Here is a 26,124-nt window from a genome sequence, read left to right on the forward strand (position 1 = left end):
TCTTATTTGTCTCTTGAGAAACCTATATGCAGGCCAAGAAGCAACAGTGAGAACTGGACACGGAACCACTGATTGGTTCAAAATTGGGAAAGGAGTCCGGCAAGGCTGTATACTGTCGCCTTGCCTATTTAACTTATATGCAGAGCACATCATGAGAAAGGCAGGGCTAGATGAATCAAAAGTTGGAATTAAGATTGCCGGAAGAAACATCAACAACCTAAGATATGCAGATGATACCACTCTAATGGCAGAAAGTGAAGAGGAACTAAAGAGCCTCTTGTTGCGAGTGAAGAAGGAGAGTGCAAAACTTGGGTTGAAACTAAACATTAAGAAAACCAAGATCATGGCATCTGGCCCTCTCAATTCCTGGCAAATAGATGGGGAAGAAATGGAGGTAGTGACAGATTTTATTTTCCTGGGCTCCAAGATCACTGCAGATGGGGACTGTAGCCAAGAAATAAAAAGACGCTTGCTCCTGGGGAGGAAAGCCATGGCAAATCTAGACAGCACACTAAAAAGCAGAGACATCACCCTGTCAACAAAAGTGCGTATAGTCAAGGCTATGGTCTTCCCAGTTGCAATGTATGGCAGTGAAAGCTGGACCATAAGAAAGGCTGAGCGCCAAAGAATTGAAGCCTTTGAACTATGGTGCTGGAGAAGACTCCTGCGAGTCCCTTGGACTGCAAGGCGATCAAACCGGTCAGTCCTAGAGGAGATCAACCCTGACTGCTCTTTAGAAGGCCAGATCCTGAAGCTAAAACTCAAATACTTTGGCCATCTAATGAGAAGGAAGGACTCACTGGAGAAGAGCCTAATGCTGGGAAAGATTGAGGGCAATAGAAGAAGGGGACGACAGAGAATGAGGTGGCTGGATGGAGTCACTGAAGCAGTAGGCGTGAGCTTAAATGGACTCCAGAAGATGGTAGAGGACAGGAAGGCCTGGAGGAACATTGTCCATAGGGTCGCGATGGGTCGGACACGACTTCGCAACTAACAACAACAAAGCATACCTGATACAGGTATGCATGCTCCTTGGCTTTTTTGGTTGCTGTGCTGCAGTGTGTGTTTATTCTGTTAAACAGGGTACGAATACAGCCAATTTTGTGGGTGGTGGGGTGGTTACTGTTGCTGTGGAGTATGCTATCCGTGTGGGTGGATTTGTGATAGATGCTAGTGATCAGTGTGCCATTGTGCTCGTGACGTATTAGTATGTCTAGGAAGACATGTTTTATATATATATAAAACAGATGACTTATACCATTTAATGATTTGTTGAGAAAGCAGTCTGAAAACATAGAAATTCATAAATTTGCCTATGAATTTTACAAATATGTTATCAGAGATTATAAAAGTCTAGAGTATATATTTAGAGTATTACTTTGCTGTGTTACTTTCTTTTGAGCTAAGTATTGGTATGCATTGGAGAAGGGAGTAAGAAATGGTAAACTAAAGAAATTAAAGCAAAATAAGAAAATATAACTGAATCTTACAACATTCACTCTTTTCATCCTTGCAAATCATCTTGCTTCGTAACTTATCCTTGCAAATCATCTTGTTTTCATCGGATCCCAGTCATGCATTGTCTTTTTTCTTTAAAAAAATCTGTTTTTATTGAACTCATCACTTCAATTTTCCTAGTTTTTAACCTATTTACAATTCCTTCATATATTTTTATTCTGAAATTAGATCCTGGCTCATTCTCTCCATACAACGAAACCATCTCAATGCACTTGCATATGGGTCATTCAGTTTTGTATTAATTCATGTTCATTCATTCCCCAATTGTCCCTGATATTAGCCAACATGGTGCAATGACAAAGTGGTTAGACTGACACAGTGGAGAAGCAGGTTTATGTCCATCTTCAGCCCCAAAAGCTCATTTTGGAATTTTAGAGGTTTAGAGCATTCTCGTGGAAAAGAATGGAGAAAGAGATATCTTAAGGTCCTGAATGAAGGCAGAATACACATCTAGCAATTAGAGTTTGTTTATATTATATCTTTTCTAAGTATTCCATTCCCACTGTGTCAGCTTAATTTTAGTTTCTTCCTCACTTGCATATAACAAATCAGGCAGCAACATGTCCTTATTGACATTTTTACTTTTTTTCAACATATTATATATTTTTTCCTTATCTTCATTTTTTAAGCACTTATTCTATTACATGTGTTTTCCCCTACATCTTTCCCCATGTCATTCAGTTAACAAAATTGTTTTCTCTTGGATCATATACACTCATAATGTAGCATAGTCTTTGCTAAAAACCATACCTTGTTCTTCTGTTATCCACATTCAATAGAATATAATATGCAACTATCCCCATCTCAGGCATTCTTAAAGTTATATGCCTTTAAAACAATGTATACATAACTACAGTTCATATTTTATGACATACATTTTAGTCCTTTTACAGATAATTAAATCTATACCTTTTCCTTCCTGCTAAGACCAACTCAGATCATTCCTTTTTTCTGCTTTCTCTTACTTTTCCAATATTTCTTTCCTTTCCTTTCCTTTCCCCTTCCCTCTTTCCCTTCCCCCTTCCCCCTTTATTCTTCTTTGTTATGATTATCATCAGACAGACTCCAAGATATTGTCTTTCAGTACTCATTATGGTATTGGTCAATTATTTGTATAATTATTATATCATTATGCAATTATTATATAATTCTCATATAATAATTTGCCTTTAACCCCCCCCACCCACCAAACTGTTTCACATAATATTTATGGACTACCAATATCTATAACAATTCTAGGCACATTACAGATCAATAGAATAGATCCCACATCTCATCGATCAGCATGTTTATATTCAATCATGATGAAGACAACAAGAAGATAGAACATAAGGAATAAGTATTTGTTTTTATTATTTATTCATTAAATTTATTTGCCGTCTCATTTCAAAGTGACTCCGGATTTTTTAAAAAACATCTAGAATATAACATTTATAACTTAAATGGGACAGTATATGTTACCTACAGGTGTTCTCGACTTAACAACCATTCATTTAAAGATGGTTTGAAGTTCGAAGTTACACTGAAAAAAGTAACTTATGATCAGTTCTTGCACTTACGACCACGGTAGCCTTCGTATGGTCATGTGATTAAAATATTAGGTGCTTGGCACTTGGTATATATTACCAGCACCCTGGTGTCATGTGATCACCATTTGAAACCTTCCCAGCTGGCTTCTGATAAGCAAAGTCAAGGGGGGGGGGGAAAGCCAGATTTGCTTATTTGTAGCATAATTTACTTAACGATTGCAATGATTTGCTTAACAAGCATGAAAAAAAAGTTTATAATATCAGGCATGAGTCATTTAACAACATCCTTGCTTAGCAGTGGAAATTTTGGTCCCATCTGTGTTCATAAGTCAAGGACTACTTGTATATGCTCATTATGCTGATCAATAATTTTCAAGTGTAGTAAAAATATAATTATTCAAATGTTAATTTTTGTTTTGCTACCAATATGTACGTATAAAATGATCTAAGTAATATTTCAGGAAAGATAAATATTTAGCATTGGTTTCTTCTAGCTATTCTAGCTAGAAGCTAAGACAAAAATATCCATCAATGTTCTGCCTATAAAGAACCACTGAACAATAAAGTATAATTATGAATAATTTGACATACATATTTCTAAGCAAATAAAGGATTATTTCACTTATGTACATTACGAGAATATTATTTCAGAATTTTTCACCAAACAATGTTATTTCCATATAACTATATCCACATAAATATGTCAGTTTTAATTTCTTTCTTTCTTTCTTTCTTTCTTTCTTTCTTTCTTTCTTTCTTTCTTTCTTTCTTTCTTTCTTTCTTTCTTTCTTTCTTTCTTTCTTTCTTTCTTTCTTTTTTTCTTTCTTTCTTTCTTTCTTTCTTTCTTTCTTTCTTTCTTTCTTTCCTTCCTTCCTTCCTTCCTTCCTTCCTTCCTTCCTTCCTTCCTTCTTTCTTATTTATTTACGTACTTACTTACTTACTTACTTACTTACTTACTTACTTACTTACTTTTTAGTTCCCTTTATCCTCTTGGTGAAGACCTTTGGATTGGCTCTAAGGCAAATTTCAAGCTAAATCATCTGTCTATTCTAGCTACTGAGTTTATAGCTACTAAGCAAGAGCATGGATTTTTTTGTGTGTATACTATACAGTATATAGAAATAAAAATAGAAGCTAACTAATATTTCTGTTACTGTGTTAACATCCACAGGACACTTCCAGTTTATCAAAAGACTCCTGGGCATGCTGATTTCATACAGGAAACAAATATAGCAAGTATATTTGAAGAAAAATATCTTCAAATTCTAACAGGAAACACATAGAATGACAGAGGTTGCCTAAATGTAAACCCAGTACTTTGGTGTCAAAATTAAAAACTTAGATGTATGTAATGAATTAGCATTTTAGAGTGCTCCTAGTTACAGTATTTTAGAAAGTATATATGTATACACCTTGAAAGAATGACAAGATAGTATTTGCCCTGGTCAGCCAGTAATGGCATAATGTTACTTTCAATATTAATGGATGGTGCTAAGTTAGAACCAACTGTTTACTATTTAGATTTTTTAAAAGAGTAAACTAGTGTCTTGAAAAACAAAATGACTTTTTGATCATATCCTTCTTCAAATGAAGTCTGATACTGAGAAATACATTTTTAAAATCATATTGCTATACACAATGTTTACTTACCCCCAATCAGCATTGTGCAAATGGAAAAAATCTTTTCAGCATCTGTATTGGCTGAAACATTGCCAAACCCAACACTGGTGAGGCTGCTCAGTGTAAAATACAGGGCAGCAATATAGGCACTTCTGAGTGATGGGCCTCCTGATGTGTTATTGCCAAGATATGGAGATTCCAAACGTTTTCCTAGTTCATGAAGCCAGCCTAGGGAAAAGGAAGCACAATCGTCATATATATGTATGCATGTGTGTCTGCATGTACATATACATATACATACATGCATACACACACACACACACACACACAACTTATTTCCACTTCCAAAATGATATATCACTTAGACCAGACATGTCAAACACAAGGCCCGGGGGCCAGATCCGGCCCGTGAAGTGGTTTCATGTGGCCCGCGAAGCCATCCTGGAAACAGTGAGGGAACGGCCCCCACTGCTTTGGCCCTGGCCCAGAGACCCTCCTCCTGCCAGAGACCCTCAGATCTGTCCCACTCCTGCCCAGGCCCCCATAGGCACCCTTGATGCGAACGATGTAGAGCTGGCCATGCCCACCCAGTAGGCCATACACACTTTAGCCACACCCACCCAGTAGGCCACGCCCACCCAGGCCACACCCACCCGGTCCCCTGAGGGCAACCGCAATGCTGATGTGGCCCTCAATGAAATTGAGTTTGACACCCCTGACTTAGACTGTGGTTGTCAGATTAAACACTTCAAATTTAATGACACAAATCTCAGCTTAAAACTGTTGGCAAAATACTAAGAAAACCTACACCGACATGTGATGAATTAAGGAAACCACTTGCTATATTGTATGGATTTGGAAAGACTATATAACTAAGTAACTGCAAATATGTGATGTTTATGTATTAGTATGCTTTAAATTACAGAATGAGAAGGAAATTAAATAGAATGCACATGAAATTGATATGGTATTGGGAAAAAATATAACTCTAAATTAGTAAATGCTATGTTTGCATTATTTTTAAATAGTTACTGTTTATTTTAAATAGTGAGTTTATTTTTATAGATTTTGTTCTACTTAATTTTTGTAGGCCATCTGGAAAACTTTTTGTGAGATGGATCAGCCAAATAAATAAATAGATAAATAAACAGATAAACAAACAAATAAAATTGAGAAGATAGGATTTTCAAAATACCTAACCAACCTATTACTGCATGACAACATTACTGAAAGAGTACATATCAAATATATCCATCCATATCATGCTAAAAACATTGAGAAAACTGCTGTACATATAACTCATTAGAACAGTTAATATCATACACTTCTAAGACTTTTCTATTTTTTGTCAAGCCTAAGTTAGGTTAGGTCTTTTAACCCTTTTATACTAGCTTTAGGGACGCGGTGGCTCAGTGGGTTAGGACGCTGAGCTTGTCGATCGGAAGGTCGGCAGTTTGGCGGGTCGAATCCCGAGTGCCGCGTAGCAGAGTGAGCGCCTGTTACTCGTCCCAGCTTCTGCCCACCTAGCAGTTCGAAAGCATGTAAAAATGCAAGTAGAAAAATAGGGACCACTACGGTGGGAAGGTAACAGCGTTCCGTGCGCCTTTGGCGTCTAGTCATGCCGGCCACATGACCACGGAGATGTCCTCGGACAAGCGCTGGCTCTTCGGCTATGAAACGGAGATGAGCACCGGCCCCTAGAGTCGGAAACGACTAGCACACATGTGCGGGGGAACCTTTACCTTTACCTTTACCTTTATACTAGCTTTAGTTAAATTTTATTTACCAATCAAAAGTACTGAAAAGTAAAATCTATTAGAATCTTGCATTCTTCTATTTCGTTGTTACCAAATGCTTTATATCCATAATCACAACCACTTCTTTACCCTAAATAGCATAACGTTGTAAAATAAGTATATTATTCCATATTTTCTGTTCTAGGTAATATGGCTCTTCTTTGGATTTCATTCTAAAAGAAAAGCATGTTATAGAAAGAAATTAAATCTGAAGTGAGAAAGAAAGTTTCCTTTTTACATTGGGTGGCAATCAAATGGTTATAGCTCAATAATCATTCTGGTTATTTTCAAGTATACAGGCAGATGGAAATGAAATGTAGTTTTGTCTGAAGCATGTGACTTTCAGGGATCAGCTAAGCTACATAATGGATTGCAAATAACACAGATCAGCCCAGTGTACTTGCTCAAAAGGTTTAAAGGGCAATTAGCTCTTACATTTCAAACATATGTTGAAAAAGTATCAGAGCTAGAGCAATCATAATTAGACAGAAAACTCTTATGATGACGTCAAAAGATTCATTTTAATCATTGTTACAAATTCAGTGAGACTGGATGAACTCTACTGTTCTGTAGATTTGTCACATTAGGTAGGGAAGCTCCCCAGCTAGAGTTTGAATATTTACGCAAACAGAGAAATCAGTATTTGAGTACAGAAGTTAGCCTTTCTATATATTTGACAAAGAAAACGCATGGGGAAAAATATTACTAGGATATTTGGTTTACAAAATAAATTGAATGAGAAAGTCATGAAGAACAATTTAATTCTCTGGAACAGTTCCTTTTGTGTTTTGAAGTCCTAGATTCTGAATACTTATATTGGAAGCATAATATTCTGACCTAATTTGAACAAATCTTTCAGAGCTTCTCCTGCCTGGGCATTCTACTTTTGACTAGATATAAAGATTGAAAATACAAATGCCTGAACATACAGTCAGACAGAAAAACTGACTCTTAGAATTCAAAAATCTCTCCTTTTAGAATTATTTTCTATGGCATGGCAAAACTATTAAACTTCTTACAATCTTTCTTTCAAAGATTTGAAACATCAACAATATATTTGTGGTAAATTGTTATTTGAAGCTTTTTCTTAACTGGTTAAGCAGGATTGTAAATAATCAGTTTATACAACTGTGTAGTCTTAAGTCTTTTTTCTAACAAAACATAGGTATTGTCAGGGCTTTTTTTCTCATAGAATGCTCAGAATGGAGTTCCGGCACCTTTTTTTGATGGATTTTTTCAACTTTTGCACAGCTGTGCTACTCCCTCTATTGTCTTTGGAAAGCCAATAGGAATTGCTGCTGAGCACACCAAAAGACCTGGCCGGCAAACGTTGCACATGCAAGTTGTCTGCAATGAAGGCGAGTTGGCAGGAACTTTGCACCCCTCCCTGCTTCCCAACTACACCATTTCCTAGTTGTAAGTAAGAGAGAACGGTGCTGGCAGGGCAGCTGCAGGCGCTGGGTGCAGAGGTGGCACTCATGGGGTGCAGCAGGCGACTGACCTTCCATGGGCCGGGCCAGCTGGTGGGCTACCCGGTGCTGGACCTGCGCCATCGCTGCCTCACCCTGTGCACCTATGTGGCCACTCTGGAGTGCCTGGCCTGCAATGCCTGCTGTTGCCTCGGCCTGCCCGCCTCCCGCACCCTCCTGCCACCCCGCACCAGCGTCTGGCTCTGCAACTGCAAGCTCTGCACGATTGGTGTGCATTGCAGCTGGTGCTGTGGGAGCCATGGGGCCCGCTCTACACAATGGGGCTGTGCAGGGCAGGCGGAGGGAGTGCTGGTGGGGTGGCTGTGGGTGCTGGGCGTGGAGGTAGTACATGTGGGCTGAAGTGGGTGGCTGACCTTTCACAGGCCGGGCCAGCTGGTGGCCTATCCGGTGCTGGACCTGCGCTGCCACCTCCTCGCCCTGCGCGCCTATGTGGCTGCCCTGGAGCACCTTGCCCGTGAAGCATGCATTTTGGGTTATAGGAGCATCTCATTCACTTGAAACAATGTGGTTATATCTTTAAAATGGTATATACAAGCCAACAATAATGTGGCTGCTAATATAGGTAGGTCCGGCTTATGAGCTGTTTGTATTTAAGGAGATGCTCACAACAAATTCTAGTTTATTTGGTGATAGTCTGAAAGATGCATTACTTCATCTAAGCCAAAAACAGATGCAAAAACTAAAGGAAATTATGAATTAAATTTGGCTCAAATCTCAACAATTTGCCAGACAAGAATTGGACAAAACTTTGGAATTTACTATGAATATTTGCCTTATATACAATAAATTAAATTTATGTTAAGAACTGAATATATACTTTTTAATTATATAAATAAATATATAAATAAAATTATATAAATAAAAGATCAACAAGATGAGAGTTCTGGCACCTTTTTTTTTTTTTTAGAAAAAAAGCACTGGGTATTGTACTGATAGACAGTGCCACATAGTACATCTGGACTTAACTCTGTAGAGTCAGCACTCATATCTCCTTGGAATAGCTTTATCTTGCTTTCCCTCTACAGCTCATGGTTTTTGAAAGCTCATAACTAAATACATTTGATAGTTTGATCAAGTGTGAAATGCAAGTATTAAGAAAGTGCATGCATGAAGTAGAAAATTCTCAATCCTAATCTTGCGGTAACCCACAATTGGAGTAACACAGGGCATGAACAATGCAACCAAGGACAATAAAAAGCATCAAGATGATTAAAAAAAATTCAAGAAAGCTACATGAAGTTCCGTAAAAATCATACAGGCAAGGACTATAAAGAAATGAAGTATCACTGAGTCACAAATAGTTTCTGGACTTATATGAGAGGGCACTTGAATAGGTTCCTGCACTAATTAGTACATCACTTGATTATTATTTTTAATCCCATTTATATCCCGCCCTTCTCCGAAGACTCAGGGCGGCTTACAATTTAAGCACAAACCAATGTGCTTAGCAATAGCCTTCATTCTATGTATATGCCTGCTTATTAGGGCTTTCGCCCACCCCAAGCGGCATTATTACAAAGTCAGCTTATTGCCCCCAACAATCTGGGTCCTCATTTTACCTACCTCGGAAGGATGGAAGGCTGAGTCAACCTTGAGCCTGGTGGGATGCGAACCTGCACTTATGTCACTTTTCACTGAAAGGTTCTTAAATCAGATAGTCCCTCCAATCAGCGCATGAAAGAACACATTGAAAAAATTCAGAGCATATCTTTGATATACATTTGCCACATTCTAGACCAACATAGATCTCTTCCTCCTGGATGTTGCTAGAAAGTGCTCTAGTATCACTGATAATCCCTATTTTGCCAAAGCTATTATGCAGGCAAATGGTGCTGTCTTTATTTATAGAGCATTTTAAGGACAGGGATTATTGGATTCCCCACTTCTCTTTTCCTCCCTTTGCATCAAATGTCTCAAGGCAACAGAAATAAAAACCCTCTAGTGGTCATTCTTCTTAGTATGGGCTTAGGGATGGGGGAACATGACTTTGAAAAATTGGAAAGTTTAAAATGGTAAGTAGGAGCTTGGCTTATAACAGCCCATAGGAGCCAACTGATCATGTGAACAATACAGTGGTCAATGAAATGTACCAGATTATATCCATGGCAAAAGGTGGCAATAGAAAAACAGTTTTTAAAAAGTCTAATAGTTAAGTAGTACTCAAGATTGCCTCTGAAATAGCCTGGGGACCAGATGAATATGACAAGATGAGAACACACTTGAATAAATCGTTCTGATTCTTATTCACAGCAAAACTGTAAGTTTGAAAGACAGTGAATTATTAAAGAGACTAAAAAAAGAATGAAAAGACTGCAGCTTAAAGGGGCACCATACAAGCTATGACATCTTTATCATACATGATAAAAACTGACATTACTGATACCATGACCATCATCAAGAAATGTGTCTCCCAAATAATTTTATTCTTCTCAGATATGTTTGCGGTGTTTTTACTGAACTTGCTTCATTAAGGTTTGTCATGCAGCCAGTCAGATGGTCAAACTGGAGTTTGTCCACCTATCAAGTCCTTCCCAAACATCCCAAACATGTGGGTGCTTAATCGTGTTAAATTTATCATCACAAAATGTGAACTGTTTTGTATAAAGCTGCCTTTTGCAATTGATTGGTAGTGATTTTGTCAGTGCCATTATCATCATTGTTGTCATTCAGGTGATGGAATTGGTGGTGACAATATGTATAAAATCTATTGAGCTCTGTTCTTTATGGTTTTTCTTGCTCACCTTTAATCTCTTTGGCTGTAATTTGTACCTACTCTATACCCAAGTTTTTATTGGAGGGAATGATTATCCAAGAGGAAGAACTGCTGGAGTTATGTAAGACAAAAATATATATCCACCATGTATAATTCTAAATCATTTAATGAAATAGCTTAACATATGTAGTAGGAGGAAGAAATTTAGTAGTGTTATCACTGAAGCCAAGGCAACAAGATGATATTGAAACATATAGAAAAATTAATGAAATAAAAGTTTTTCCTACTGTTTCACAGATAATAATGTAGGGGCAACTATTTTTCCTGGCTGGAATTTGCACTTCAACACTGACAGTTTGAAGAGTGGAACAGAATATGTTCAGCCTTTTCACTCTTTCTTCTGGTAAGAGGAGATTGGCTAAAGGTAGTAAGATGTCTACTTCAAGGCCTATAGCAATCTGGCGACTGAATTTCTAGAAATGAGCAAGGAGGGTGCAAAGTAGACACCTGTGACATAACAGATTCCATCCTGCACTGCACTTTTGTTCCTATTTACATGAAAATAAAAACTGTTTTTAATGAAACTCACAGTCTAGTAAGCATGTTAAGACTTTATTAGTCCTCAACTATATTTCTTTGAATGACATAAAATAAACATTGGTTACAGTTAAATGATTTGAAAGCTAAGATTTAAAATCACTTGATTTTATGACGGCCATTTTGTCTCAATGAAGCCTTGAAAAATTTTCAAGCAATGAAAATGAAGTCATTTAAAATTTAGCTTGCCATTTATCATAGAGGTTTCCCACAGCAATTTAACCAATAAAAATAAGTGTCATTTCTTACACTTGTATTCCAAAAGGCAGAACTAAAGAAAAACTGGGTACCACTCACTATCAGAGATTTCTCTTTATGACGAATGAAGAAAGTTCAGTAGAGACTACGGAACCCAAAATAGAATAGAACTAGTTCAGTTAAATTTGCTTCTGACCTTACAATGCTATATTTTTTATAGATTTTATTCTAACCTTCAGCATTCATTTTGTCACAGCTTGCTATCAAAATAGTAGACCTCTTTTCTTTTTGAATAAGCATTGCCAACCCTACAACATTAAAAAGTGTGACAGGTTTCTCCAAGTTAATGTGATTGGTTTAAAAATAATGGATTTCATTATCAGGAAAAAGATTTATTATCAATATTTATGACATTTTGCAATGACCTCCAAGTAGTAATTAGCAAACAAACAAAACAGTCATACTTTTCATTGTAACAGTAAATGTGCATCAAGATATCTAAAATTTTGGCCATCATGAAAGGAAATATCTAATCAATAAAAAAAAGATTGCTACAAGGAGCATATCCAAATATCAAATATCTATTCCATATGCAACAACAAAGTCACACTTGAAAATAGGTACCTTGTTGAATATAATGTAGAAACTAATACCAAATCATAAAGCAGTCCTTGTTCTTTGACCAATTGCTTAGCAACTATTTGAAGTTATGACGGACCTCTAAAAGATACAATCTTGTTGAAAAGTTCCAACAATTGTCCCTGCCCACGGTCCTGTTACTGTATTTTGGGTGATTAGCAACCAGTCTCATTTATGGCTATTTGTAGCATCTCATGGTCATGTGACCGCAATTTATGAAATTTATGAAAATTGGCATTTTCCAGCTTTTGGCATAATGCCCCCCAGAGAACAATAAGTTTGCCTAATGACTGCTGTGCTCACTTTACAATTGCAATGTTTGCTTAACTATAAATAAAAGTTGTAAAAGTGGATCAGACATGTGAGTGTCATGAGCAGCAACTATAATTGGCAGGCTCCATTATAGTTGTAAGTAGAGGACTACCTATACTGAACATATACGGTGCAACAAGGCCAGAAAAGCACGAAAACTGGTGAGGCTGAAAGAACTTTAAGGCCTTCAAGAGATCGAGAACAAGGCATGTTTCCTCTTATATGATATGAATTATTACCCTCATATTCCAGCAGATCGCCCTATTCCACAGAAGATGAATTAATTCATTTTCATCATAATCTCAAAAGAAATTATTATGAATTTATTTTTTAATCTTCTGAATAAATATGAGGTTTACAATCACATTATTTTTTATCCTTATTTAAATATGTTATCAGCAATGTGTGAAAAGCTGGCATTGTATACATTCTATACAAATCTACAGGATGTGTGATGCTTTTAGGCAAAGTATGAAATGTCTGTGTTATTTTAATATGCTACATATTTTCCCTAGGCATTGTATATAATACCTAGGCATTATTCAGAATGGCAAGAACTATTTAGGTAACGTATGAAAACAGAGTTATGGAAAGGGTTAGGGCTAGGGCACAGGTCTGCAACCCGCGGCTCCGGAGCCGCATGCGGCTCTTTCAGCCGTCTCTTGCGGCTCCCAGTCCTCTGCCATGTGCAGTCCAAAAAAAAAAATAAAAAAATAAGTGGGACTAAAACAAGTTCAATCAATCAATTCAAATATGCAGGGTAGGTGCATATTTCGCCTTGGCTCCACTCTTCAGTCAAACCCTGTTCTGCACATGCACGCATGTACGCGCATGCGCACACTTTTTTTGCAGCTCCCAGTTTTTCCTTTTGTGAGGCAACCGGTTCCGAGTGGCTCTTTCACTGTTTCAGGTTGCTGACCCCTGGGCTAGGGTTAAAATTAGAGGCAAACCCTAACCCTATTTTTTTTATTGAAAAGATGTATATGAAAATGAATGGAATAAATGCAAAATAAAGTACACGACTTTCTTACTGAAGGAAAAAAACACCCACAATAGAAAAAGACCAATATTGACCTACTTGTTACAACAAGAAAGGCTAGAATGGCATTTTACTGGATATATTTTATACTTTGCCAGTTTGCTTTTTGGCATTGTATAGAATGCCTAGAAAATGTGAGAAATGTTGTTTCATACTTGGATGTCGCTTTTTTTGGCATTCTGTAGATTTCCTAGGCATTCTATAAAATGTCTAATTTTACACATTGACAGTAACATATACATATTCAAATTCTGCCCCAATAAGTCCTGTTTATAACCTTATTTATTTTCACTCTGGATATCTTGCAGATAGTTTCTTTTTCTCTTAACCAAGTCATCTTCCTCCTTCCTATTATTACTTCTACTTTCAACTTTTCTGTTTTTCTCTGCTTTTTACTTTTCCTGTCAGTCTCTTTTCTCTATAGCTAAACAAGTGCTTGTCAAAAAAGGCTTCTTTAAACTTATTACTATTATTATTATTATTATTATTATTATTATTATTATTATTATTATTATTAGTAGTAGTAGTAGTAGTAGTAGTAGTAGTAGTATTTGCACAGTCAGCCAGATGTTCAGACTGGATTTAGCATTTTTGTCTACCTATCGAGTCCTTACCAAGGACCTGGGATAGGCAGATGTGGATATTTGATGGTATTACAGATATCGTCGCAGGATGGAAGCAGTTCCTACTAAGGCCACCTTTTGCAATTGACTAATGGCAAATTTGTCAATGCCAATGGTGTTCAAGTGGTGCTCCAGTTGTTTTGGAGACGCCTCTTACTATTGGTACTACCCTTGCTTGCCTTTGCCACAGTCTTTCTATTTCTATTTGTAGGTCTTTGTATTTTGTTATCTTCTCTAGTTCTTTCTCGTCTATTCTGCTGTCTCCAGGCACTGCTACGTCCATTATCCAGACTCTTTTGTCTTTCTTATCAGCAATTATTAAGTCCGGGGTGTTATGTTGCAGGTGCTTGTCTGTTTGAATTCTGAAGTCCCAGAGCAGTTTAACTTTATCGTTTTCTATGACTATATCTATTTTATGATCCCACCAGTTCTTGTTTCAAGCAAATGATATTTCCGCAGATCTTCCAATGCACCATTGTTGCTACTTTGTCATGCTGCTGCTTGTAGTCAGTCTGTGTGATATTCTTGCAGCAGCTTACAAGGTGGTCCACTGTTTCTTCAGCTTCTTTGCATAGGCAGCACTTACTATCTGTTGCTGTCTTCTCAATTTTGACTTTGTATGCATTTGTCCTTAAGGCTTGGTCTTGTGTAGCCAGAATTAGTCCCTTGGTCTCTTTCTTCAACTTTCCTGCTCTTAGCCATTGCCAAGTCTTGTTATTATCTGCTTTCCCAGCTAATTTTTTAATGTACTGGCCATGTAGTGCTTTGTCTTCCCATGCCTCTATTCTGTTCTTCATTTGGTCTTTCTTGTAGGCCAGTTTGGTCTCTCCAGTAGTGAGTAAGCCTTCCTGATATACTAATTTCAGTGCATCTTCATCATTGTCCTTCAGGTATTCTTCCAAAGCCATTTCTTCTTCTTCAACCATCTGATGTAATTGCAGCATTGCATGTCCACCTATTTGCCTTGGTAGATAGAGTCTGTCAATGTTACTGTGTGGATGAAGGGCATGATTCATTGTCATTATTTTTCTGGTCTTCTTATCCATTGCTTTTAGTTCTGCTTGAGTCCAGTCCACTATTCCAGCTGTGTATCTAATGACTGGAATTGCCCAGGTGTTGATTGCCTTCATGGTATTTCTTCTATTGAGTTTGGACTTTAAGATCTTCTTTACTCTCTTGATGTATTCATCTCTAATCTTTTTCTTGACTTCAGTGTGCTTCATGTTGTCAGCTTGAAGGATACCCAAGTATTTGTAGTAATCTTCCTTATCCAGACTCTTAATGTTATTTCTGTGGGGCATCTTGATTCCTTCAGTTTTCACTATTTTTCCTTGTTTGAGAGTAAGTGTGGCACATTTGTCCAAGCCAAACTCCATTGCAATATCTTGGTTATATATACGGACAGTATTCAGCAGCGATTCTATTTCAGATGATGTTTTTCCATACAGCTTCAGATCATCCATGTAAAGGAGGGGGCATAGTCTGACAGATGTTTTTGATGTTTGATAGCCATGTCCTGAGTTATTCAGTATTGTTGAAAGAGGAAACAGTGAAATAACAAATAATAGTGGTGATAATGAATCTCCTTGAAATATTCCTGTCTTGATATTAACCTCTCCCAGTCTTTTACCATTGACCTGCAACTGTGTCTTCCATTGTGCCATCGATCTTTGCACAAATTTTCTGATGTTTCTACTGACTCCTGTTATTTCTAGCCATAGATTATCCAGTCATGTGGCAGAAAGTCAAATGCCTTTTTGTAGTCAATCCATGCCACATTCAGGTTGGTCTTCCTTTTCTTGCAGTTTTCCAAGATCATTTGGTCTATTAGGAGTTGATCTTTTGTTTCTCTGCTGTTGTACTGCATCAGCTACCTCACCAGTTAGCAATTTGAAAGTTGTTGATAAGCAGGTAATTGGCCTGTAGTTGCCTGGTGTTGCCCCTTTTGCTGGAGTTTTCATTATTAGGTAGGTTTTCGGAGTTGTTAGCTATTTTTCAATTTCTCCTCCTTGTAGTATATTGTTGTACAGCTTGGCAATGAGTGGGTATACAGGTGAAACTCGAAAAATTAGAATATCGTGCAAATATTATTTATTTCAGTAATGCAACTTAAAAGGGAAAAGTAATATATGAGATAGACTCATTACATGCAAAGCAAAATAGTTCAAGCTGTGATTTGTCATAATTGTGATGATTATGGCTTACAGCTCATGAAAACCCCAAATCCACAATCTCAGAAAATTAGAATATTGTGAAAAGGTGCAATATTCTAGGCTCAAAGTGTCCCACTCTAATCAGCTAATTAAGCCATAACACCTGCAAAGGGTTCCTGAGCCTTTAAATGGTCTCTCAGTCTGGTTCAGTAGGAATCACAATCATGGGGAAGACTGCTGACCTGACAGTTGTGCAGAAAACCATCATTGACACCCTCCACAAGGATGGAAAGCCTCAAAAGGTAATTGCAAAAGAAGTTGGATGTTCCCAAAGTGCTATATCAAAGCACATTAATAGAAAGTTATGTGGAAGGGAAAAGTGTGGAAGAAAAAGGTGCACAAGCAGCAGGGATGACTGCTGCCTGGAGAGGATTGTCAGGAAAAGGCCATTCAAAAGTGTTGGGGACTTTCACAAGGAGTGGACTGAGGCTGGAGTCAGTGCATCAAGAGCCACCACACACAGACGGATCCTGGACATGGGCTTCAAATGTCGTATTCCTCTTGTCAAGCCGCTCCTGAACAACAAACAACGTCAGAAGCATCTTACCTGGGCTAAAGAAAAACAGACCTGGTCTGTTGCTCAGTGGTCCAAAGTCCAACTTTTGCATCTCATTTGGAAACCAAGGACCCAGAGGTCTGGAGGAAGAATGGAGAGGCACACACTGCAAGATGCTTGAAGTCCAGTGTGAAGTTTCCACAGTTTGTGTTGATTCGGGGAGCCATGTCATCTGCTGGTGTTGGTCCACTGTGCTTCATTAAGTCCAGGGTCAACGTAGCCATCTACCAGGAGATTTTGGAGCACTTCATGCTTCCTTCCGCAGACGAGCTTTATGGGGATGCTGACTTCATTTTCCAGCAGGACTTGGCACCTGCCCACACTGCCAAAAGCACCAAAACCTGGTTCAATGACCGTGGGATTACTGTGCTTGATTGGCCAGCAAACTCGCCTGACCTGAACCCCATAGATAATCTATGGGGCATTGCCAAGAGAAAGATGAGAGACATGAGACCGAACAATGCAGAAGAGCTGAAGGCTGCTATTGAAGCATCCTGGTCTTCCATAACACCTCAGCAGTGCCACAGGCTGATAGCTTCCATGCCATGCTCATTGAAGCAGTAATTGCTGCAAAAGGGGCCCAAACCAAGTACTGAGTACATATGCATGCTTATACATATGCATGCCGATATTATTCTATGTGCACTCCTTGTTTTATTGATTGCATGTAATATTCTAATTTTCTGAGATTGTGGATTTGGGGTTTTCATGAGCTGTACGCCATAATCATCACAATTATGACAAATCACAGCTTGAACTATCTTGCTTTGCATGTAAGGAATCTATCTCATATATTAGTTTCCCCTTTTAAGTTGCATTACTGAAATAAATGAACTTTTGCACGATATTCTAATTTTTTGAGTTTCACCTGTATAACAGATGTTTCAACCAAAACCCATGCAGTTCATCTTCACCTGGTGCTCACCAATTTTTGATCTTCCTTGCATTTTTTTCTACCATTTTTGTTGTTATTACTAGTTCTTTCATTTCAACTTCTGTTTTATTTGCATCCACCTCTTTTAACCAAGCCGCATCCTTGTTGTGTTTCTTTGGGTTATCCCATATCTGCTTCCAGAACTGCACTATTTCCTCCTTGTTAGGTACTGACTGATTCATTGCAGTTTCTCCATTGATGGATTGGTAGAAATGTTGAAATTGGAGGTTCTGCCTATAATTTGCAATTTTTTTACTTCATATCTACTGATTTTCCTGGCTATAGCTGTTATTTGCTGCTTTATTATTTCCAGTGCTTCCTTGATCTTCCTTGTTTCTAAGTGGTATTTCTTGATTAGGTATTCTTTGGTCTTCTGGTTCTTCAGCTTCTTTTCTTTCATCTGTTCTAGCTTTCTTGCATGTGATCTTAACTTGCTGATCTTATTTTCTAGTTTAACTTTCCATTTTTGTGGTGCACTGTTTGTTTGTTTTTCTTCTTTGTTGATTTTGCACCCCAGGTATTCAGTTATAATTGCAGCTGTGCTGTACATTAATTGGTTTGTTTCTTGCAGTGAATTGGTGCTTATACTTGATATTGCAGTATTTGCAACTTTTAATGCATACTAGCTATTTCTTTGGAACAAGCTTCAATACAGGCAGCTTTATTCTGTTGTTTTTGTACTGTTCTAGACGCTCAGTTATTCTTTGTTTCAATTCTTTTATTTCTTTAGTTAGAGGGCTTTGTTCCTCCTGAGGAAGAGGTGCCTGGTTTCCAAATGAGAACAGTTGTATATCTCTGCTGGAATCCTTCACTGTCAACTCCCCCTGGCTTGCCTCTACATTCTGAATTACTTCTGGCAAGGCTTTGATTTCTTTGCCCTGGGTAAAACTTAGCAGTTCGTCCAATTCTATTTCTGTGAATACTTTATTTCATAATATAAATCGGTGTTGATCTGCTAGTCTCTGTTCTGTTATTTCTGATTCTGGATTTTGTTCTTTCCAGAACTGGTGCATTCATTTTAGATAGTGCTTTTTTTGTAAAAGAAAAAGGTGCCGGAACTCACACATGTCATACAACCCACCTTGCCTACTCTACAAGGTTCCATCCAAAAAGGTGCCGGAACTCTGTTCTGAGCATTCTATGACAAAAAAGCTCTGATTTTAGATATCCTCTTCTTGTTTGACTTGATCTGTAACAACAGATCTTATTTCTTTGTTTTCAATCACTGTATATTTGCGACGGGTAAACACCTTTTCTTCTAGTAGTTCTGCAGCTGCTGGCCCTGGTTGCTCAGCCAACAGTCCTGAGTCCTGTAACCCATTTTTCACCAGATATCCAGGAACTCCAACATCTAGTGTGGACCTTGTTAACCCGGGCGACATCCGAGCCGATATGGCATTCTGAAATTTACGTCTCACCATATTTTTTTATGGGAGAGACACTCTTTGTCTGACTCCTCTGATGAGACCTGTCCAGTATGGTTGAACCTCTGGCATAGCTCTCATCTTCCTCAGAGTACACAAGCCCCACAACCACGTCAAGGTAGTGCCTCACTGGGGGTTGTTGTTGTTGTTATTGTTGTTGTTGTTATACTAAGGTATATCTCAAGGCAAGGCCTCAGCTGTGTCAGATCTAGGAGTCTCTATGGTTACTGCTTGAGGTAACAGATCAAAGGAAAAGCTCTTGGTTTAAGCTTTCTTCTCATATACTTGTTTCTTTGGGCTTTTTTTGAAGCTCAGAGGAACCTCTAAACAGTTGAATCCTGATATGTAACCTGGAGTAGTAAAATACTACATGTTAAAGATAAATTCATGCTTCTGCTTTGTACTGACACTTGGAATGTATACAGTATATTTTATTGAATATTTCATTTCAATTTCCCTTCATTGAGAACAAGAAAAGATTTAATTATAATAAAACATTTAACATTGTTCTTTCTTTAAACACATGAAGTTTATTTATAATAAGGGAAATTAGAAAATTTAATTTAATAGCTACTGTTCTGTAAATATGTAGTCTTTTTTTAAAAAAAACTCCAGCTACCACAGGAGTGCTATATTCTAAAGCATTACTTTATAATACATACTTTTTATTTATTTTATCTTCTGAAATTATATCTACTTTTAAACAAAATTTTAAAATCACATTAGTTTAGATGGTAAAAAGATTGTAGGAGATGATCAGGCTGAGCCCGAGGGAGGGGGTTCAAGCGTCAGTTTGGAGTCCCTTCTTGCCCGCAAGAGGTCTAAGTCCAGCCCACCTTGAATTCCATTGATTCTTTTTTACTACCAGTTTGCCTTGACTGTTAGTAGTTCAGATTCTTATAGAAAGATAGCATGGAATAAACTTGTACTCATTTGAATAACCTTAATTCCTGATTTCTTGCACCTGACAGTAATTGAACTTTAACAGCTCTTCAACTACTAGAAACAATATTTTTAAAACTGTATTTTAAAATGGACTTGAAACAAGTAGAGTACTATCCAGCCTGTATAACCATTTTTTTTACTTCCTATAGATCAGAGGTTTCAAACTGCTGGCTTGTGGGCCAGACATGTCATGCGGAAACTGCGCCCACCCTATTGCCATGCCCACCCTATTCCTGATACATTGCGCGATGTCACATGACATCGCAAGTTTGACATGTCTGCTGCAGATCAATGTGGAAGCTTATTCAACATTTATTTTGTTTCAATCTATGGTATACAAATTAATGAAAATCTTTACATTCTTCTATATATTCTCTTTTATATAAGCAGGGTTCCTACTTGCTGATAACCTCCTTTAAAGTCAGATCTTTTACATTCAATACATAAATGGCAGCTGGGCAGCTTTTTTTCCACCACTAACAACTTAATAAAATGAATCTAATCAATGTCCTGTTAAATATGATTTTGTCAGTTTCCAGAGTGCTTCATAACTAATGTTGTGGAATTAAAAGAATGTCAGGTAATCAAGATGTGATGACTTATATAAAGTATTGCTAAGATTGGAAATGCAATTAACATTGTCATTCCAGTTTTATTGGAGCATTAGCTCTCCATAAATTCCACCCAGTGCAAAAGCTGCCAAGAAAGGTGAAGTAACCACCTGAAACAAATCAACTTAAGTTTTATGCAAAGGCAGAAAATTGCATAATAGAAATTACTTGTTTATTTATAGTTCAGAGTGTTGTTGCGGGCTGAACTAGATTATTGGTGATATTTTGGTGATATTTAAATGCTAAGATACATAATCCTAATGACATAATTGTAATGATGTAGGTGGAACACGAAATAACATAAACAGAAAGGTCCTGCTCCCTTAAGTGACTTTATTAGAACTGGAATTGGAAGCCAACTGAGGAAAAATTGGGAAAGAATTGGAGTTGGAGTTAAGCAGAAACATGAAAGAGGTAGCCACAGAACTGTTCTCCCTCTAAAGTAATATACCACAAATAAATGGAGCAAATTGATTTTTAAACCCACAGATTTGCAACTTTCATAGTTAATTGTACTTTCTTGGTATAATGCTGCATTTTAAATAAGAGCTAATGGCTATATTATTGAGTCATAACTCTTCTGAAAAAAGCTATAAGATCTTCAAACTTCAGAGAGAATTTTTCTTGAATCCATGTATGGTTCCCATCTTACTGAGAAAGTAAAACCACTTTGTTTTTGTTTCTTGAAATTGCCAGATTGATGCCTACCTCAATTAATTAAATATAAATCTTAATAAGCAATAATTCTAACTAATAACTTTATGAATTCCATTCCCACAATTATGTCACAAAATCTCAATCTTATAGCATGAGATATATGTTAAGGAGAAAAAAAGTCAATAAATTTGATTTACATTGCACCTTCATTTTATACAACTTAAAGTGGCACATATTCTTTCTCTTCCTATTATCTCCAGAAAAATTTCTTGAGGTGAGTTTGGAGATAACAGAGTGACTGTTCTGATGTATTGATATGTGGGAATGATCTTGGGAAATGAGAACAGGGTGGAAATGCTGCCTAGGGAGAAATCAGTTAAGGGAGAGGGAGGCTATAGCTACATAATAGGCAGAAAAAGAAACTTAGAAGGGAACCACCCTAATTTATCAGGCTGTAAAATCAGATGTTGGGAGATTTGTATTTTTACACTTGCAAGATTCTGTTCAATAAAGATGATTAACTCACTAACTATGTTTTTTCTCTGGTCTATCTGGGAAGTCTGACATCCAAAGTCACCCATCAGTCGGTATCTCATTTAAATGGCTCAGCATTCCAGGAATTATTGGACATTTTGGAAACGGATTAGTCAATGGCCTTCCCGCAATAGTGTGCATATTTAAAAACACTTGAAGTGAAGCTTAGGCTTATAAGCCAAGTCTTCATAATCAGTGAGTTTGGGTGTGAATGGATATTAAATATTGCAGTTCTCCAATAATACAAGAATTAAAAACATATATACCATGCATTTTATGAACCTGAAAATCAGCTCTAAATATAGTGTGAATGCACTATTATATCCTTATATGTTACACAGAAAGAGACAAGTTTTCCTTTATCTAACCAAACCCACATTACTGAATTCCAATTTTTGTATGCATCAGTAATCTGAAAAGATAACAGTTGAACTAGATTAAATTTCAGGTTTCTGTGAGGCTGATTTGTGGATTTTATATTTGAAATCCATATTTTAAAACAGTATAATGATATAATTTCTCTTGCTTTGCTGGATATGCTTAATCGGGTTATTATTTTGAGGACAAGCGGTTGGGCTGGAGGGTGGGAAGATTGAATTTTAATAGTGATAGAGAGACAAGTACATGCCCTCAAGGATATATTCAAAATGTCTCCTCAGAATTGCTGACAAGAATATTTGGTGACGGCAGAAGTACTAATGAAGAGAATGATGAATGCTTCACATTCTACTAGTATTCACCTGGGACACCTTTCTAGCCATTAAAATCTTTCTGTCAGTATTCTCAGGATATGATGTATGTGATGATAATGCTTATCAAAAGGAATTTAGCCTAGCTAAGGTCCTGAGGATCTTGACAGAATAGGTGTAAGGAGCATTACAAATTTACAACATAAGATAGTGTGTGTATATACACACGCATACACACTCTTAGAAGGAAGCCCACTGGCATCAATAAATAAATAAGGGTGCATGGGACTGTCAGTATTATAGCATCAGACAGGCAAATTAAAAATGTTTAATAGAACTAATCATTTAAAGCTCAAAAAGAAACAATCAAGAATAGAGGATATATTGATAACTGTATCAAAAACTATAATATTTCAGAAAAGTAGGCCTTAGTGCAGATATTTGTGTAATTCTTCTAAAATGTATCTTTCTGTAATCTCTACATACCCAACATTATTCAGGGTGAGCTCCTAAAAACTTTTCTCTAAAAAAAAGAAAGAAAAAAATGCTAGTGGTGAAATTAGAAGACGTTATACAAATTATTTCTGGCAGCTTTGCTGATCCCAAGGAAGGAGCTTCTTAACTCTTTGACCTTATATTAACCTGCTTTCCATGGCTGTCCATTAAAAAAAAGATCATGATGTTCTAGTATACAGAATATAGTTACTAGCAAAGAACATTTTCCAAATAATGAATTCACTGACTGGTACAGATCTAAGAGGCATATAGTTATACTCCTAAGAATTCAGAGGCATTTTTTTTCTAATTTCAAAAACATATTTTCAAAAGTTACAATGTATACAGTCGTATGATAAAATAGAAGCTTTGCCATTAAAATTAGTGTTGAAAGCAGATCATATGGTTAACCAAAACTCTAGCAGTATAAAATAATTTTATTTTGTCTTAATGACCTCCAAGGAAAGGAAGAGGTATAAAAAGTAAAGGATAAATCATTTATTTTTGAAATTGATGGCAACCTATAGGCATAATTTCAGAGAGCCAGCTTGGTCTAATGGTTAAGGCTAGAAAACTGGACATCATGAGTTAAAGTCCTGCCTTAGCCATGAAATCAGCTGGGTAAGATTGGGCCAGTCACTCTCTCTCAATAGGAAAATAGGAGGAGGAAGGTGTGTTGGATATGTTTATCACCTTGAATTCATTCCTAGATAAGATAAGATAAGATAAGATAAGATAAGATAAGATAAGATAAGATAAGATAAGATAATCAAGCAATGAATCTGCGAACACCTAGTGGCAAACAAAGTCATTACTAAAAGCCAACATGGATTTGTCAAAAACAGATCATGCCAGACAAATCTTATTGCATTCTTTGACCAAGTAACAAAATAGTGGACCAGAGGAATGCTGTGGATATAATTTACTTGGACTTCAGTAAGGCATTTGATAAAGTAGACCACAACCTACTATTTGATAAGATAAAAAATGTGGGTTAGACAGCATCACCACCAGATGGATTTGTAGCTGGCTGACTGGCCGTACTCAGCATGTGATCCTCAATGGAACTGCACCTACATTTTTTTTAATTTTATTTTAATTCCATTTATATCCTGCCCTTCTCCGAAGACTCAGGGCGGCTTACAAGCTTAGCAGTAGCCTTCATTCTATGTATATGCCTGCTTATTAGGGCTTTCACACACCCCCAAGCGGCATTATTACAAAGTCAGCTTAATTGCCCCCAACAATCTGGGTCCTCATGGAGGGAAGTGTGTAGTGGAGTGCTCCAGGGCTCTGTTATGGGCCCAGTGCTCTTCAACATCTTCATCAATTATTTGGATGAGGGGATAGATGGGGAAAGACACCAATTTGCAGACGACACCAAGCTGACAAGAATAGCTAAGACTTCAGAAGATAGGCTTAAGATACAGGAGGATCTTGACAGACTTGAACATTGGGCTCTCCCTAACAAAATGAAATTCAATGGTGAAAAAAGTAAGGTTCTACATTTAGGCAAGAAAAACCGAATGTACAGGTATAGTATAGGGGGTACCTTGCTCAAAAGTAGTAACTGTGAGAAGGATCTCGGAGTTGTAGTGGACAATCACTTAAATATGAGCCAGCAGTGTGCTGCAGCTACCAAAAAAGCCAACACAGTGCTAGGCTGCATTAACAGAGGGATAGAATCAAGATCACGTGAAGTGTTAATACCATTTTATAATGACTTAGTAAGGCCACACTTGGAATACTGCATCCAGTTTTGATCACCATGATGTAAAAAAGATGTTGAGACTCTAAAAAGAGTATAGAGAAGAGCAACAAAGATGATTAGAGGCAGTGGTGGGATTCAAAAATGTGAACAACTGGTTCTCTGTGTGGATGCCAGTACTGGAAGTCCATTCTGGGCCTGGGCAACAAAAAAATTAGTTATTGCTTCTGCCGAACTGGTGTGAACTGGTTGAATCCCACACTGATTAGGGGACTGGAGGCTAAAATATATAAGGAAAGGTTGCTGGAATTTGGTATGTCTAGTTTAATGAAGAGAAGGACGAGGGGTGACATGAGACCAGTGTTCCAATATCACAGGGGTTGCTATAAGGAGAGGGAGTCAAGCTATTCTCCAAAGCACCTGAAGGCAGGACAAGAAGCAGCGGATGGAAATTAACCAAAGAGAGAAGCAACATAGAACTAAGGAGAAATTTCCTGACAAAACAAGTAATCAGTGGAACAACCTGCCTCAAGAAGCTGTGAATGCTCCAACACTGGAAGTTTTAAAGAACAGTCTGGACAGCCATTTGTCTGAAATGGTATAGAGTTTCCTGCCTGACCAGGGGATTGGACTAGATGACCTCCAAGGTCCTTTCCAACTTTATTACTATTACTATTTCTAAAAACAATAAATGCATGATATAAATAAATAATACAATAAATAATTTTGCAAGCAACAAAATGAAATTTATAGATTCTGGAGTGTATTTCTCAATTGTATGTATTATACAAAGCAATAGCTCTGTTTACAGTTTTTTTTTAAAAAAGGCCCAGGAAAGTCAAAAGGCATTATTCCTAGCATGGAATCAAAAGCTCACTGTTAACAGAATGATGTTGATGAGAAGCTTAGAATAACAAGCAATCTTTTGGATTCCCTTCTAATCAATTCCTTATAGTGCTCTCTTAAAATAAATTATTTTAAATAAATCTTAAATTTGGTGCAATGGTGCTGTAATTTTTATTAGTTCTCAATATGTTTATTCAACAAAAATATAAACCCAGTAACACCAGATTAATTACCAATATCTGTAAAATATTTTACATAAAAACACGTATCTCAAAATATCAATAACAGATTTGGTCAAGTATCTGCTTTTTTTCTTTTTTTACAGCAGCCAATCCTTAATGAGCCATCTATTATTTAAATGATTTTTTATGAATTCATCAAAATATCCTATTACAGATAAAAGAATGCCCATTTTACTGTATTGATTAAATTTTATAA

General features: G+C 37.1%; 1 protein-coding gene across 1 annotated transcript in view; it reads right to left on the minus strand.

Annotated features, from left to right (window-relative positions):
* The window catches only part of KCNH8 (potassium voltage-gated channel subfamily H member 8), a gene marked incomplete at both ends in the record, with an annotated part of 235,425 nt that overhangs the window by 43,904 nt on the left and 165,397 nt on the right, over positions 1–26,124 (minus strand). The window contains one exon of the mRNA XM_081346252.1: positions 4,698–4,895. Coding sequence (XP_081202378.1) covers positions 4,698–4,895 — 198 coding nt within the window. The remainder of the gene's footprint in view (positions 1–4,697; positions 4,896–26,124) is intronic.

This window comes from Vipera berus (genome assembly GCF_964194415.1).
Source record: "Vipera berus genome assembly, chromosome: Z".
NCBI lineage: Eukaryota > Metazoa > Chordata > Lepidosauria > Squamata > Viperidae > Vipera > Vipera berus.